This window comes from Paracoccidioides lutzii (genome assembly GCF_000150705.2).
Source record: "Paracoccidioides lutzii Pb01 unplaced genomic scaffold supercont2.32, whole genome shotgun sequence".
Lineage (NCBI taxonomy): Eukaryota > Fungi > Ascomycota > Eurotiomycetes > Onygenales > Ajellomycetaceae > Paracoccidioides > Paracoccidioides lutzii.
The window spans coordinates 41,614-58,093 of NW_015440978.1; the positions used below are offsets into that span (position 1 = coordinate 41,614).

Sequence of the window (16,480 nt, forward strand, 5' to 3'; positions counted from 1 at the left end):
TCGGGATTTTGGGCAGGTGATGGGTTCGAAGGAGGTAGTGCTAAACCTTACCCCCTTGTTTACCCCAAGAAGTACACGTCCGTATTGCAAAATACAACGCGACGGTGTATGAAACCCAAAATACCCAATGCGCTTGTGGCTTCTTCACTCATGTCCATTTCTGCTTGGCTCAGTATGGAGCAGTGACCTTCGGAACCATTCTGTAGGCGGGTTTCCGTTATTCATGGCTGGTTTGCCCTATTAAAACGCACAGTCATAAAAACTTCGATGATTTTTAATTGGTCCATGGAACCTTTTCATGTCCAACGAACAGACAGAGCGTAATGAACCACGTATAGATTTCATTTTTCTAGTGGTTAAAGGCAGGGTTAGCTGCTTATGGAGATCGATATCCTTTGAGCGGGATAAACTCAGTCCTCCCCGATTCTCTATTGAGGTTACCATCAGTCCCATGCTGATTGCTAAGGGCAACAACATCACTTATCATGCGCCAACTGGCTCTATATTCTAGCAAACGGCCATCTCGCGCTGAACTTTTATATCCCAGTACAGAACCTTGAAAAGATCTATGCTAATGGAATTCTTACGCAGCCCGCCCGTACTCTCAAGTGTGCAAAGATGCAATATACCCAGGTGGAGATATGTACTCCCGATGTACATACATACATTGTCTTGGCTTGCGACAGATCCAACCTTCAACTCGTTGGACCGGGCGAAAACCGACCAGCTGGCTGCTGAACGTGATTGGGCTCTGGTGCATTTCTTTGTCGCCCCCACCCAAGCGCCAATTACTAGTGTTGCTGGAAAGTATGTATGGGAAACTTGTTTACTGCCAAAGTCTAAGAGTGAAATCTGCAGGGGATCGAGATGTTGACAACCTTTGGAACTTTGGAAGGATGACATGACGTTGCTAGTCGTATAGACGCTCTGAATAGGTTTTTTACATCCCAATCTCAATCAACTCTCTCGGGACTTGACATCCATATGGATCGGATCAGCCTGGTGAACCGCCAAGGTCCTTTTCCTTGCTCTTTTATTTTGATGACTTACCTTGTCACATAGTGCCTTGTGCTGTGGGTATGATAACGCTGGCATTAGTGTCACTGTTTCTTTACCTCATGCTCTGGACTTGTTATTTTTGCAGAATATACTCTGTCCTGTTGTGATTGATTGACATCGAATCGATGAAGCTAGCCAGCGGTGCCGACTGTAAGTCCACCTCTGCTTGGCAATCGCTCTCATTTCCAATTACCGCTAGTCTGGTTATAGAATTGTGGCTGGCCAGGTTGTTGTGTTTCTTCCTGAAAGTGCGCTAGTCAGCTATTGATGCAACTGGCGAGACGGGTGCTCTTGAGACGGCCTGGCTCCGTGCACATTAGCTCGAATGATATTGTCGTACTCCATTACGCTACTTCTTCAATTTCATATCCGTCCTCGTAGAGGTTTCCATTCCTCTCCCTAACCTTTGCATTTTCAAGTAATTCCCACTTATTTCGTTACTCACAGTTTGGCAAGGAAGGGTATCAATGGCTTTCCGCATTTAATGGCCTGTTGCAAAGCATCTGAGTATCCGAAACTAAACCCATTATTTCGTTTAAACGCAAGTAGAATTCTACCACCTTCCTTCACAACTCCTGTGAAGATGAAGACGTCTATCCCATCCGAAGTTTGGGAGAACAAACGCGCTGAGATTGCAGCGCTGTACAAGGAAGAAGAATGGCCGTTGAAACAAGTCATCAAGAAAATTCGGAGCGACGATTTCAACCCGACGTAAGAATGCTCGTTTCGTTCCCCGATATGCAACGGAACGTAATCTGATCCAAACCAAACACAGTGAAACCCAACTCCGCAGTCGACTGAAGAAGTGGGGAGTTACCAAACCTTCGCGCCAAAAGAGGAAGAAGCAGAATGATGGACAGACAGTATGCCCTACCGTGAAACACCCGGGTCGACTCGAATTGACCACTGTGAACGACCCGTCGGCCACTCAAGCGGCGTCCTTTTCTGATAAGGTTGGTTGGAGCGATCTCAAGGGGTGGATGGTGCCATCGGGATATACCCAACATCACATATTAAAAGATTCAACAATTCTTGAAGCACAACGTGTTGCAGCAGATTGGATTTCGTCGAGTACCACACCGAACGACAGGCAGTTTGGTAATCATACAAACCATTCTTTCCATCACATTACAACTCCATCTCCATTGTCTTCGGTTCATTCCTATGGCCACCCAAACCCCGTTACCAGCTCGATCGCGAATAGCGCCATTAATGCGCCCATATCATGCCAGACGGGTTTCGCAAAATCCCCGATTTCTGCGAGTGATCCATTTGCGAAAACGCTCCCTGGAGAGAGGCCAACACAGGCAAGTTCAGCGGCTTCAGAAAGCAATCCCATGACTCCATGGAGCTACGTTGCTTCCGATATGACCCAATCCTGCCCATCCCATCTCTTCCTCATAGGTGACGGAAGCTCCGACTATGCTGAGAACGGCACCGAAACAATCTCCAGCGAGCAATGCACGCATCCCTCCCCGGGACCAACAGCAATGTCACCAAATTCTGACCCAGATTTGCTTCAGTTAGACCCTAAGATTAAAGCTTGGAGACGCGCTACATCAGCGCATGTCTGTCCAGACGGTATCGGAAAATCCAAACCCACCAGAGTCGATTGCGTTCCTCTCGTACGACGACAACCCCAAATGAAACGTAGAAAGGAATCATCCTTGCTGAAACAACACAACTCAACAACGCAACCGCACTCAGAAAAGAGAGCTCTGACTGCTACTCCCACAAACACCTCACTCTCGGTTCCAGAAACCAATTCTAACTGTAAAAGCGCTCTACCATCGGGAAATGATAGTAACCATGAATATACTGAAACAGAATCCATAGGGGAAAGTTAGCATTCGCGGAATTCGAACAATTAGAAGACTCAATTGCAAATTCTCGACCCGAGACAAACTTCCCACTCACACCCCCACACAGTTTCTATCTCTGTCTCTACTCTCCATCATACGGGAATCCCTGTTGCGCACAGTCACTTTTCAGTGGAACACTATCGTTCTACTTTTCAACCCGCCATTTATTGTACATGAATTGGCGACTTCATCAAAAGTTTTATGCCCATATGGTGCTTGGAAAAGTTGGGCGCTCATTGGTAATTATCTGTGATATTCAGGTTTTATTGCGCAGCATCGCGGCTCGTTTCCATTGCGACTCTTTTCTTCTCGCTGAGATATACGCAGCTTGCCTTTGAATCTTTCTTTCTTTCTCTCCTCCCTTTTTTTTCATTTTTTTTTTATATATATTTTTGCTGTTTACTTTGGGTTCTGGAGGGGTTTTTTTTTTTTTTGGATGACCGGACTTGGGACATTACAGCATTGGGACATGATGACCTCTATATATTTACTTACATTACTACATCCATATATGTTGGCGTTAATACTTAATATATTCATATTTACAGTATTTCGTCGTGTTGACATCCTTGCAGTTGTTGCACAATTAACCCTACCACACACCTGACCTCCGAGGTCGTGCAGCAGGGAATGACTCCGGTTTCTATCGATCATAAACGTTGGTTATCCGACTCCTTGATTGCTTGTTGGGGTTATGAACTCAGGCTTTTGCGGCGTACACTTCTTCCTTCAGCCTCGATCAACACAATTCAACTTAACCTCAAGCATCCCTACATAGTAAGCTGTATCTAGATTTTCTCGCCGCTGTACATGTCGTCAGTTCAATCTAACCTTCCTGAAACCGATGCACCTGTTGTGGTACCGTCACAACCACCAGTCGGCATGGAATCCCCCTTGCCATTGACTGGCTGGGAGGTTCGCAGTCGTTTCATCGGACCAAAACTCATTTATCATGACCCTTTCGTTCAAACCACCATTAGCTTTACCCAACCCCACTGAGATGTATTTCATTTAGCTTGTTGACATGCCATATGTATGTATTCCGTACTGTAGAGTACTTGATGTATGTGTAAATAGCTATCTCGGCTCTTCACCATCTCCTCCCCATGCATTCTTGGGAACTATGTAACTGCACATCAAATCGGATGTGCATCTGCACAGAGACCGTCATTCCATAGAACGTAGTCTGACCAAATAGGTGGACATACTGAGGGGCACTTTGACATATAAACCTACACTGAAACGAGAGATCCCTTGGCCAACTGCTTCTGCAGATCGGTCGGTTGAAGGTACGCTTATTTACATGCTCTACTGTATTACTTGTGATTCTTTCCACGTTTACTCTCTCTCTATATATATATACATCTGTACCCTCTCTTTTTTCTTTTCTTTTTTCTTTTTTCTTTCTTTCTTTCTCATTCTCTTATATAACCAGGTCAGAACTCGGCCAGTTTATTCAAAGGGCTTCTCTTGCTTTCCGATTATAAACAGCACCGGATTTACCGGGAATGAACTACATGCGAGGTGAGCTGAGAGAGCAAAGTGTCAGCTTGGGGCTGACAGGTAATCCTTGTTTATAGTTGATGGCAATCGGACAAGAAATGAATGCATTGCTCGCTCCGTATCCTGGAGCTTTTTGTGGATCCAGTTACGACAAGACGCCAAATCCAATTGTGGAGAACACCCCTCGTTAGTTGCCGAGTCATTAGCACCTTGCTCGTTCTTGTCTCCACAGATGTGACAGACCCTGACGAAACGCTAAATCGGTTGCCAATGCGGCTCCAGCCATCGTAAGATCTAAACCTTGTCTCCATCCAGTCATAATCGCAACGATTCCGGCGCCAATAATTTGCCAGAAAGGGTAATGAGCATCGATCACTATGACAATATCCATGCGGAACTAATGCACATATATTCTCAGACCGGTAGGTATATTCACAAAATACGGAAGAATGTTCGGGGAAGGTTTGGGTTAATGTTAGGTTGTTGACCTGTTAGTTATCTGTTGGGCTGATACAGCAGTTTCTAAGGAATACAAATGGCGAACAGGTTAATTACGCATGAATACAAATACTTTTCCTGTTATGATATGTCGACTTTATATATAGTACAGCAGGGCACAGTTGGCTCTTTATACTTGGTTTGTATAAATCGGAAATATCTGAAGAAACTGGTACTCTCTCAGCCAAGCGAACCCAGCTCAAACGGACTCAATCACTGCAGTGCTGCCAGTACACCGGAAACATCAGAATATTGCTCTCTTATGAGGTCGTTTATAACCCATTCTTAATAAGACACTCAACACAATCGAGAAGAACTCGAAGAGAGCAAAGCTTAATTAGTCCAGTGGCGTATCGTCAACTGCTCATTTGCCGAATACCGTGCATGCTGACTGATGTGGTTCATCTGAACAGCGAAGCTTGATAGTCTCGGGATCGTTGATGTGATAGATCTTCCTTCGCTTTGATGGCAGGGGTTTCTCTCTTCTTATCGGGGGGGCGCGGGGGCGTTGACCCATTGGTCAGGTGTGTTGAGATCATTATTCGAGATCTACATTGCAGAGACAACCAGGTGAAAACAACAGCAGTGAACTTTCCCTGGCTGCTAGGGTTGAGTTAATGCCTGCAGCTTCTTCCGTTTAGTATGTTTCTTCGAGACAGCAAAACGCGAAAGATCCAGCATTGCTGTCTTAAGCTCCACGCCAGGGCCATCCATTCTCAAAAACGCTCGCCGAGACCATGTCAATTGGCTATTTTTTTTGACTTCAATGGTTCGGCGGTAGTGACAAAGCTTATTCATAGTGGAGCACGCCTGGGCCAGACAATAGCTGAGGAGCCTTCAGAAGTAGCCACGTCAATCCTTGTCGTACCTGGTACATACATACATACATACATGTCATTGTCCCATGTACCCTTGTCCCTTGTCCCTTGTCCACATAGTACATACAGTAGTACATACATGCGGAGTACATGAAGACTGAAGGGATATTTAATAGAGGATACACTCTAGGAACTTGAGAGAGGCTGCTTGTAGTAGTCACAGTTCTCACAAGCTCAAATGCTGGTCTTCGAAAAGGCTGCTGAAAGAGGAAAATAATAAAGACATGCCATTCTCATTCCACCTCACACGTTGCCTCACCAAGTGCTGTACAGACTTTTAGAGGTAGAGTCGGGAAAGAAGAGATCTTTGGATGACATGTCTACATCAATCTCCTTTGCCGGACGCGTCACGGAACACAATTTACTGGCCAAAGCTCTCAGAAACTACCCAATAAAAAATGGCACTGCGCCAGTTGTCCACAAGAGATTACTAAAACGCCAGTGTCCTGATCGCCGTTTGTTCACGATAACGAAAGGCAACGGCTCTTTTCCCGTTCTTTGGACCTGTGATTTGTCAGAATGCTTTCGACCAGGGATCCCGTATCTAAGCAGGACGTTTTCTAGAGTGTGCTCCATACGCTCTGCAGTAGCTTTATTGGCTGGCAATGGGGTATTCGTGGCTGAGCTTGCGTGCTCTGAGCTGCCCATGGAGTGGGTTCCAGCCAGCCACTGTCACACGTTTGTGGGTGTTGACGTGCTGCAACAGCTGTTCACATCCATTCGTCTTGCATAACTATACGTCAATCTTAGCGCCATCGGTTTGAATGATGACAAGTCTGTGTGACAGTGTAGCGGACTTAGCAATGGCAGGGTGGGGTGATACCTGGCTTTCTCCTAGTGTCATCGAAAGAAGGTTTCAATTCCCGTCAATTTTGATGATCATGCTCATGTTTCATCATTGAAGGATGATCTCCCTACCGTCCTAATCAGGTTTGGAGAACCAACCCCAAAAAATCTCTCGGAAGGATTTCGTCATCGAAAATATACAGAGCATTATATTCAGCAATGCCATGAATGAAAGAAATAATATTGTACAGTGTACAGGATATGTAGTAGGCGTACATGTGCAGTACCTTGGCATCACGCAATATGCGAGCTCATCAAGCTGCGAAATCATATGGACTGACCCGACTGTTACTGTCCTGGAGGTCTCGGATGACCCCACAGGCATCCTTGTGCCGGTAACCGCGTTAGGCGCCTGGAAGTTTTGGTTGCTTGTATTAATTATGGACACTGCTGTCTCTTATCGATATTGTCGCTTTGAGAAACTTATGAGAATAAAACGAACGAACACGACCTCGATCGGCCGGACCCGTTTCTTTGAAATATCTCTTGGTAATGGATCCTAGGATTGCCTCTATCCTCGTAAATTATTTTTTTTTTTTTTTAATTTTTTTAATTTTTAATTTTTTCTCCACTGACTCCTAGCTCTACGCTCGGTGTTTGTGGGAGTCAGGTCAAGCTTGAGATAAATTGACAAAAGTTCACTGTTAAGGCCAATATCGCCCAGATGCAGGCAAACTTTGCCCCTGGTCTCCGAAGAATTTCCATGTTTGGCGGATGAGATCCATAACTATCATTCGCTGAGCTTCCATAGCAGTTGTGCATAACCTATCCTGAAGGGCAAGCAATTCTGTTGCATCTCAGTTTATACCCTTCATCCCCATTCCGATGTAATTCCATCCCCAGGTTCTGGCTTCACAGCAAATTTCCTTGGAATATTTGTGCAACATCCAAGCTTTGCTGAGGTGCACTAAAGGCGTACATATGGGTTGTACCACACGTCTTGTCCGTCTGATCCGGAGTCACGCAAAGTAGTTACTCCGGAGAAACCTTGTCAACGCCCTCGAAATAGCCGACCGGCACTTGTGTGCGTCTCACTGCTGAAACGTTTGCAGCCCATTCTATTACTTATCCGGGCAAGCCTCGATGGATAATGTGAGAAGAGACACAACTACGCAGTAAGTAAAATGCGCCGGGTAAAATGTTGATATAGGCTAGTTAAGACCGCAGCAATATGCTGCTGTGGTTCCTCCATACTCTGTAAACTGCAAAATTAGTGGAGCTTGCTATGGGCAGCAACGGTGCTCGCGATGCCCCTGATTCATTCACGAATTGAAGTTGAGCGGGTAGATGGAATCCCGTATTGCTTCCCCCACCAAGCCTTGACAGACTTTGGGGTCAAAACTTGATTTGAGGGAATATTCCAGGCCAACCTCTGGAATCGAGTTATTGGTACATTTGCAACGTGGAAACAACAGACTTGGGAGGCTGTCCACCCTCTCTGGCGGGGAATAGTTCGGTCATCTCTCTCTCGCGGTTCAAGCACAATCCCCTCCGTAAGTTTTACTAACTTGGTGAAAGGATTTAGCCCCTTGCTCCACAATCAGGCCATCTCTGGAAGTTGTCCACCGCCCAAGGAAAGAAGTTTAGCATACTTTCAATCCGGAAAAGCGGCAACTCTTGAGATTTATTTGTCTCCCATCAGACCATTTCAACTTCTTTCTGGCTTGGAGGTTAACTATTGAATGAATTTGGCACGGATTGGGTTGGGCAGCACAGGTTCAACTGGAGTGCTATGACCTTCCCAAGTTCCCGGAACGTTTAGCTATTCCCAGAGGCTTCCAGTTTCCAGGTTAGGCGTCCTGTGGACATCAGTCTGCAGTCCCAACCCCGCCGTCGCCATGGAAAGCCACTCCTCTCAATTCATTTATCAACCCCTTCCACCCATCGCCCCCGTTGGCAAGACCCCTCCTTTCACTCGTCTATTTCTCTTCAATTCCGGGCAGGCAAATGAGCCGCTTCGTGGCACCCTCGTAATCCACGCTCTAGATCCCAGCTACGCATCTATACCGCCATATGAGGCTCTTTCTTATGTTTGGGGCTCGGGGTCGGCGCAGACGCCCATATATATCAATGACTGTCCGATTGTCATAAAGCCAAACTTGGACGCTGCGCTCCGGAGCCTCCGACCGCCAACGCAAGCTAGGCTGCTTTGGGTGGATGCTTTGTGCATTGACCAGTCAAATGCCGATGAGCGGTCAAGGCAAGTAGGATATATGCGACTGGTATACAAGCATGCTACGCGAGTTATTGTATGGCTTGGGAGCTGGACACCAGGGGTAGAAATGGCCTTTGAGCTTGCGGAGAGACTCGCGCACATGCGGGATAGCTGTGGTGCAGATAAAGACACTTTACAAAAGGCAGTTGTTGAACTGGCTGTTGGAGCGCCTGAGGCGTTTCACCATCTGGACCAATTATTTGATCGCCCGTATTTTATCCGAAATTGGTGCATACAGGAGGTTGTGGCAAGCAGAAGGGCCATAGCCAAGTGTGAGGGGCTAGAAATGAATTTCTTTGACCTCATATCAACGGCTCCATATGTTGCCATGAAACGGGATCAGATACTGGTAGGAATGCCTTTCGAATTTTGGAATATGATCTTCTTGCTGCAGCATCCTTCAAGTGGGTCTCGAGGTGGAGCCGTTGAAGGATCACTGGGTAATTTGACATTGTTGCTTGCATCATCTCGAGATTTTAAAGTTACCGATCCACGGGACAAGGTGTTTTCATTACTGGGAATATCCGATGAAGGGTTAGATCCCTCTTTGGCACTCACGCAAATCATGTCGACCTCGGGCACCAATACAGTACTGTCGCTATACCGGCGAGCTGCCTCCAGCATTGCAAGGCACATTAATGATCTTGGTCCTGGTCTCGATATTCTGAGGCACAAAGCTCTCCAGCCAAACTACAACAAGGACGTCGTTGAGGTCTACAGAGATCTCACGAGATTTTTAATTAGGAAATCTCCTCGGGTGCTCTCCGTATTGGCGCATGTGCAACACACGGATGATCCAGCTCAGAGCTACTTCCCATCTTGGGTTCCGAAATGGTTTCAACCCCGCCAGTGCAGTGTCCTCGATGTAGGCTGCTTTCTTGCTGGATTCTGCGACGGCCATTTTCGATATTTTGCAGAAGTTGAAGATATGCCTCTCTCAAAAGAACCCATGCAGCCGAACTATCTTCGACTTCGTGGATTTCATGTGGATAAGGTCAAATCTGTTAGCGAAATATTGGAGTACAGTCTTACAGGTCCATTTCCATTTCAAGACTTGTGGAATCAAATGTTTAGTTTTCCGATAAACCAGTCCCCAATGCCTTTATATCATGACAAGGCCCCTTTGGTGATGGCATTTTGTGCCACATTGCTTGCTACGCCACTGGGAGCAGCTATGGGGGATATTAGTCAGTTGATGGGCGAAACACAGGGTCTTACGAAGGAAAAGTTTATACGGCAGGGTGAAGCGGATGCCGCAGTGTTTCTTTTATCCAAGATCCTGGTCGACGATACCATTCCAATAGCATGCGGACCTGAGAAACTGAATCTCCTTGACTATCTCTGTAGCCTTGTGACAATGGAGTTAGGTGAGGCCGGAGCCGATGCAGAACGTTTCGAGCGTGGTGCAAGGTCAGTATGCTTCCATCGCCGTTTCTACGTTACAGAAAAGGGTTACTTAGGTATTGGCCCTCGGATGATGAGTCCTGGCGACGAAGTTTGTGTCCTCTTTGGCGGCAGGGTTCCATTTATCTTACGCCGTATGCCGGATCATCATCTATTCATTGGAGATACATATATCAATGATGATGATGTAATGTGGGGGAAGATTACTGAGGGAATTAAACACCACAAGAAATCGGATATTCCATCATTTCTGTATGAGATGAGGTAATAATCTGGTGTTGAGAGCATAAAATGCTGTGCGAATATTTTGAAATGTTGACCACTTTTAATACCGTTTATATGCTCAACCGTTCAAATCCATGTGCGTATATCTCACCAATGTCACTCCTTCGGAGTCGATAAAATACGGTCCGACGTACGTCAAAATACCAAAACCAGAGCTAACGTTGTCCTTACGACCTATTGTCAAGATGGGAAAGGAAAATATACACAAAAGAAAAACTACGAAAACTTGGATTCGCTGATTGTCAGCCACCCAACTACTAACAGACCAGCGAGTGATTTGAGTACGGCTGAGCGGACGGAAAGCCCTATTTTCCACTCCCTATATTCATATGTGACATTTCAGATGCAAGGTGTCATATCGAACTCGTGATGCAAAGATGTCCACGACACATACCGCCCATTCGTTGTTTGCACGCTCCATAAACGGATAGTTACACACTACCCTGTCCCCTGCAGCATTAAGTAAGCTTTTTATAAAAATCTTCCGGGAAACCTATAAAGTCTTTCCCCATAATTGTCTTAGACTCGCCGAATGGACCTGCAGTTGTTGTGGAAAGAAGTTTGTGCAATCAATGGATCATTGGGTACCTGCAGGAAGAGCCAGAATTGCAGGTTTTAAGTCGGCTACCTCATGCATTCACAATTGACATTGTGGCCGTGCTTCACTGTTGCTTTTGCCAAGAATAGATAACTGCAATTGGGGAAATATGACAATGAACAGAGAGAGGCTGCAGAATTGTCGCCAGGAGCTTCATGCATCAACAGGGGTTTTAATGGATTGTCATGAAAAGGGGCTTAACTAATGTATTTCAACACTTAACTGGATAACTTGCTGATGTGATAGTCATTAGACAGAGGCTCGAAAACCTTTCTCAGAACCTAGTGAAAGAATTTGATCAAATTATCAAAACCTGTGGATATGAAATAGTTAGTATCGTTATTATGATGAAGTAACATCAGAATATATTTGCGCCAAATGAGAAAGATAAAAGTGAAGTTACTTACAAGGCCCTGCCCCAGACCCTAGGCCATGCTAACGAGCACCACAAAGACACAGCGATTGTGGCACGCACGATCAGCCATGTTAGAATAAGATGTCCTGAACCTAGTGTAATTTTATTTAATTCAATCAATCGCTGTTGAGCGTAGATAATATCATGTGGAAATCTAGTTAGTTGAGCGATGGGTGATTTTGGCGGTCTGGTTTGGGTGATTCGTTTAGTTAACTAACCCCGGCTGCTCAGCTAAGAAACTTCGGTCTTGTCGTTGAGCCTCGGCACAGGGCATCTCCGCCCTTTTGCTCTATCCTTACAAATGAATACCCGACTCGCTCGGATATTGCGGGGAGAAGGTATCAAAAAGTCGAGGAGAGTTAATTTGATTTTGGCTTCCCACATGCGGCATATCAATATATCTTGTCACGACCTATTTCAAAATGCGCGCAATACAAGTTAAAGAATATGTCAAGGTAGGAGGTTCCCAATACTATAGCTACCCCTTACCACCCTCCATGGAGGCAACCCGCCACTCATGATTGACAATGTGACATTGACAATAATATATCAGGGGCCGCTCGACCTGACTGTCACCACCCTTCCAACCCCTTCCCCCTCCCCTGACAAATATCTCATAAAAGTACACTCAGCCGGCACAAACTTCTTTGACTTGCTTCAGATCCAGGGCAAATATCAACACCAGCCCCCATTACCATGGATATCCGGCATGGAATTTGGCGGAACAATCCTTAGCACGCCCACCGCTGCCAAATCTAACCCAAGGTTCAAAGCCGGCGATCGCGTCTTTGGAGCCATGCAAGGCGCCTACGCTACACATATTTTGGCCCTGGAAGATAGGCTGCTGCCGGTTCCTGAGGGGTGGAGCTTTGAGGATGCTGCGGGCCTCTTCGTTACTGCATCAACTTCGTATGGTGGCCTTGTAACGCGGGCGAATGTGCAGAGTGGAGATTGGGTTCTTGTGCACGCTGCCGCTGGCGGAGTGGGCTTGGCGGCAGTGCAGATTGCGAAGGCGAAAGGAGCTACTGTTATTGCCACTGCGGGAACGGAGAGGAAGAGACAGGTTGCCAAGTCGTTTGGGGCAGATTATACGATTGACTACTCGGATCCTAAGTGGCCGGATGCGGTTAAGAAGCTCTGCGCGGCTAAGCGGACGGGGAATGGCAAGGCTGGTGTTGATATCGTGTATGACCCTGTGGGGATGATTGACCAGAGTCTCAAATGCGTCGCTTGGAATGCTCGATTGTTGGTTATTGGCTTTGCGTCCGGGGTGATTGAGAAAGTTGCGTTAAATCGGGTATTGCTGAAGAACGTTAGCATTGTGGGACTGCATTGGGGCCAGTATGCAAACTTCGAGAAGGAGACTGTGGGAGTGGTGTGGAACGGCATTTTTGAGTTAATTAGGCAGGGCAAGTTCAAGGGGACAAGCTTCACGGACCAGAGTTTCGTCGGGTTAGAGAGTGTGCCGAAGGCATTGCAGGCGTTAGGGGGTAGAGAGACATGGGGAAAGGTCGTGGTTAAGATACCCGACGAAGATGAGGGGGCTTCGAGCAAGTTGTGATTTCAAGAATTTTAGATGTAAAACTATAATATGATATATATATGAATATATTTGCTAATCTGTCTGAAATGCGATGTGCTGATCTCTGTAACATGAAGATGGTATAGTAATGCATGATTGACATAATCGCCCATTTGTCACTGTGATGACAGAACGGTTGGATAACTAAGCAAGAAATGTAGAGACGCAAGGAGTCATGTTCATCTATGAGAGGTCTTCTCTCCTCTCCAATTGAAAGGAGGGAAAACCCAGAAAACATGAACTATGAAGGTCCTTCTGCAAGGTAATTTTCTCTCGCAACGTAAGCAAAAACAAATCATGTCAGAAAGAACATCAATCACTCTGAAAATTTTCCAACCCCGAAAGGTCCAAGAGAACAGAGGTAAATATTCTCTCCGAACAGAAGTGTAGGATGCTCTCGACTCCAAAATCCAGCTCCAATCGACATGCACACAAGACGTGAAAGATATGCCGATTGTCCTTCCGGGTTGGAAGGGTTCGTGGGTCAAAAAGAATAGAGGGAACAGCTGGATTCCGGGTATTGCAGTTGTCTCGACGCCTAGAACCTGTTTGACAAGGTGAAACGCAGAAGATCTTTCATTTCCTCGCGCGGACTCAAACCATGCTTGTCGTTTTTCTGAGCCTCCCGGGCGACAAAAGTCTCTGAAAAGTGTCGCTACAATAGTCTCTCCATTTTCTAGAATGTCTTGGGCGATCTTGGAGCCCACAGAGCCTCAAGGCTGTCGCATATCACGTCTTCATTTGCCCCGGGGGGTGGAGCAGCGTAGGTGAGAACTCGGGAGCGGCATTACTTAACTGGCATTCTGTTGCGGGATCCAATGGCCGGGCTGTCTTCGAGAACTCGTCTCGAATTTCTCATCATTGGCCAATATACATCTTTTTCGAGGTTCTGGCGGTTTGTCGGTGTTACTGGTGTTTTGATGACCAGCGGTTGATTCAGTGGTAAGAAAATTTCGTGTTGGTGTTTGCTGTGTTTGCTTCAGAACTCGACACACAACAGCATTTATTTATGATAATAACTAACACCTGTGTTGTTGATTTGCTCTGTTTAACAACATCAATAACTAATGTAATAACTAAATTATGAGGATCGCAGCAGTTAATTCTCCTCCCACTGTGAACCCCTTAGAGAATCATGTTATGGGCTACAGCTGCAGCTGCAGCTGCGGTAATTCTATAAAACGATTGCCTGGCAGAACACAGGGCGTTTGAATTAGGCCCCAAGAGGCGGGCAGCTGACGGTATCTTCTTCTTGAAGCTCCCTGAAATACGTTCCATTAACCTCCATGCAGATTCAGCCTGGTGAAGAGACAACGAGAGACACCTCTCCAGTGGCTACGCCTTGACCCTAGTTAAAGGAGATCATAGCAGAAGAAGAGTTGCAAGTGATCTCATTTTCCCATTTCACGATTGAGAATGCAGGCAACTGCACCCGTTGTATGTTATTTTAAAAACAATAACCATAATAATTATTAACAGCTGTCAACCTTGGAATCCTCGATGATGTCCTTTCTCGAGTTCTTCTCCAGACTAGCCTTCCAATGAGGTGATGGGATGTTCGGTTCAACCTGTGGCTGTGCCCTATGTCAACCCGTAAAACGTTGGCGATAGCCTCACTCTAGCAGGGTGATTGGACCCAGGATGGCTTTTAAACAGCATATCGCTTTGTTTGGGAATATGTTATTGAAGTTCGCCCCTCGCGGAAGCCCCAGATTTGACAATTCCCCGTATTGATTAGCCTCCGTAATGTTACAGGGCGATCCATGGATGGAATGTTCTGCTCGTATTTGGGCTGCGATTGGGTTGACCTGAAGTGCGCAGTTGTCGGTTCGAACAAGAATCTTTGGGGGGTTTTCACCTGAATATTTTAGGATGGCAGTGCTGAAACCAGCTGTTTCCCACAACAACTGTCTTCTGGCGCAGCCGCCGCTAGAATCGGAGAATTCCAACTCTTCAAACTTCGCATTTTGCATAGTTACTGAAAGATCATTTCGCATACCGTCAAAATAATGAACGAAATATCAGTGAAAGTGCGTCTTCTTTCAACGCAGACTATCTTCGCAGCGCTGGTCTCATGTTTTGCTGGCTCGCCGCTTCCCAGGATTTCAGCCTAGTGCTATCTATAAAAACCTAGGCGATCCCCTTCAAAAACATCTAAACATTTCTTCCAACGAACACGTACATCTTTGTCGCACTTAACTCCATAAATTGTTCTTTTTATTTGTGCGACTCAAAACTTATTTCTTTCCATTTGCCGGCTACAGCAATGAGATTGTCATATGGTCTTGCGCTTTGTGCTTTTCTGTCGCTCTCCTGCACAGTTACACCCGTCAACATCCCATTAACAGACATTCACGTAGCGCATATCGATGCCCGAGAAGTTATCAACCCAGGGCCCGTTGATAGCCCTAAATTCTTCGACCTAGATAAACGTAGAGGAGGAGGTGGCGGTGGCGGGGGCGGTGGTGGAAGGGGCGGCGGCGGCGGCGGAGGAGGAGGTGGCAGAGTATCTGGAGGTGGGAGTGGAGGACGAAGCGGTGGAGGTGGGCCAAAGGGGGGAAGTGGAAGTTCACCTAGGGGAGGAAGTGCAGGGTCGGCTGGAGCTAGACCCTCAAGGTGTGTACGGCGTATGCAGAATCCATATGCCGGTTCCACTGGATAATTACTGACCCTCCTTTATATATTTGAAACAGTAATATCGGCGGCTCAACACGTTCTGGCTCCGGAACGCCTCGCAGTTTTGGAGGAGGCGGCTTCTATCCCGGCGGCGCCGCAGTTCCCTATACAGCCGGTGGAAGATCAAGAATGGGATTGCTCCCCTTTGCTTTCCTCCCAATAGCTGCCCTTGCTTTCTTCCCTGGTGTCTGGCTTTTTGGTGCCCACGCCTATCACATCGGGCATTATAGCCATCGTAATACCTCAGATCCTAATGCGAACGTTACCCAAATCCCCATTGAATGTCTGTGCCAGCAATTCGGTGTCTGCGGCTGTGACAAAAACGACAACACAACATATATTGATCAGCTGCTGAGTGAAAAGGACAGAGATGGCCTGCCCAAGAACACTTCGACTATTATCGTGGCTACTGTCAATGGGACTAGAACTATCTATGTGAATGGCACGCTTGCGAATGGGACGACAAACCCCGACCCATCCATCAAGGACGGTTCTAGCAGCTTTGCTTCCCCGCCCGTGCTGTTGATGTTGAGCGGCTATTGGGTCATGGCTTCGTTAGTTGTTGCGACCGTTACGCTGATATAAATGGCCCGTGTTTCTTTATTTCATTCTTTTCTCACGATTTATAGAGTCTGTCAGTCTTCTGTGGTGGCGTGATA

General features: G+C 46.5%; 6 protein-coding genes across 6 annotated transcripts; 5 read left to right on the forward strand and 1 right to left on the reverse strand.

Moving 5' to 3' along the window:
• Positions 1–652: 652 nt before the first annotated feature.
• On the forward strand, positions 653–2,906 carry PAAG_08317 (hypothetical protein; the record flags this gene model as incomplete). Its single annotated transcript, XM_015846474.1, has 3 exons — positions 653–807; positions 1,507–1,770; positions 1,835–2,906. 3 exons carry the CDS (start codon positions 653–655, stop codon positions 2,904–2,906), a joined length of 1,491 nt encoding a protein of 496 aa, XP_015701138.1.
• Positions 2,907–5,564: 2,658 nt separating this feature from the next.
• On the forward strand, positions 5,565–7,149 carry PAAG_12541 (hypothetical protein; the record flags this gene model as incomplete). Its single annotated transcript, XM_015848019.1, has 2 exons — positions 5,565–5,793; positions 6,731–7,149. 2 exons carry the CDS (start codon positions 5,565–5,567, stop codon positions 7,147–7,149), a joined length of 648 nt encoding a protein of 215 aa, XP_015702359.1.
• A 1,335-nt stretch (positions 7,150–8,484) lies between these two features.
• Positions 8,485–10,533, forward strand: PAAG_08319 (HET domain-containing protein; the record flags this gene model as incomplete). The annotated part of the gene is made up of 1 exon (XM_002789677.1): positions 8,485–10,533. The coding sequence occupies one exon, from the start codon at positions 8,485–8,487 to the stop codon at positions 10,531–10,533; it is 2,049 nt and encodes a 682-aa protein (XP_002789723.1).
• A 1,452-nt stretch (positions 10,534–11,985) lies between these two features.
• Positions 11,986–13,124, forward strand: PAAG_08320 (quinone oxidoreductase; the record flags this gene model as incomplete). The annotated part of the gene is made up of 2 exons (XM_015846475.1): positions 11,986–12,018; positions 12,042–13,124. 2 exons carry the CDS (start codon positions 11,986–11,988, stop codon positions 13,122–13,124), a joined length of 1,116 nt encoding a protein of 371 aa, XP_015701139.1.
• Positions 13,125–14,617: 1,493 nt separating this feature from the next.
• PAAG_08321 (hypothetical protein) lies at positions 14,618–15,118 on the reverse strand (the record flags this gene model as incomplete). Its single annotated transcript, XM_015846476.1, has 2 exons — positions 14,618–14,726; positions 14,763–15,118. 2 exons carry the CDS (start codon positions 15,116–15,118, stop codon positions 14,618–14,620), a joined length of 465 nt encoding a protein of 154 aa, XP_015701140.1.
• Positions 15,119–15,411: 293 nt separating this feature from the next.
• On the forward strand, positions 15,412–16,406 carry PAAG_08322 (hypothetical protein; the record flags this gene model as incomplete). Its single annotated transcript, XM_002789680.2, has 2 exons — positions 15,412–15,761; positions 15,839–16,406. The coding sequence occupies 2 exons, from the start codon at positions 15,412–15,414 to the stop codon at positions 16,404–16,406; spliced, it is 918 nt and encodes a 305-aa protein (XP_002789726.1).
• Positions 16,407–16,480: the final 74 nt, after the last annotated feature.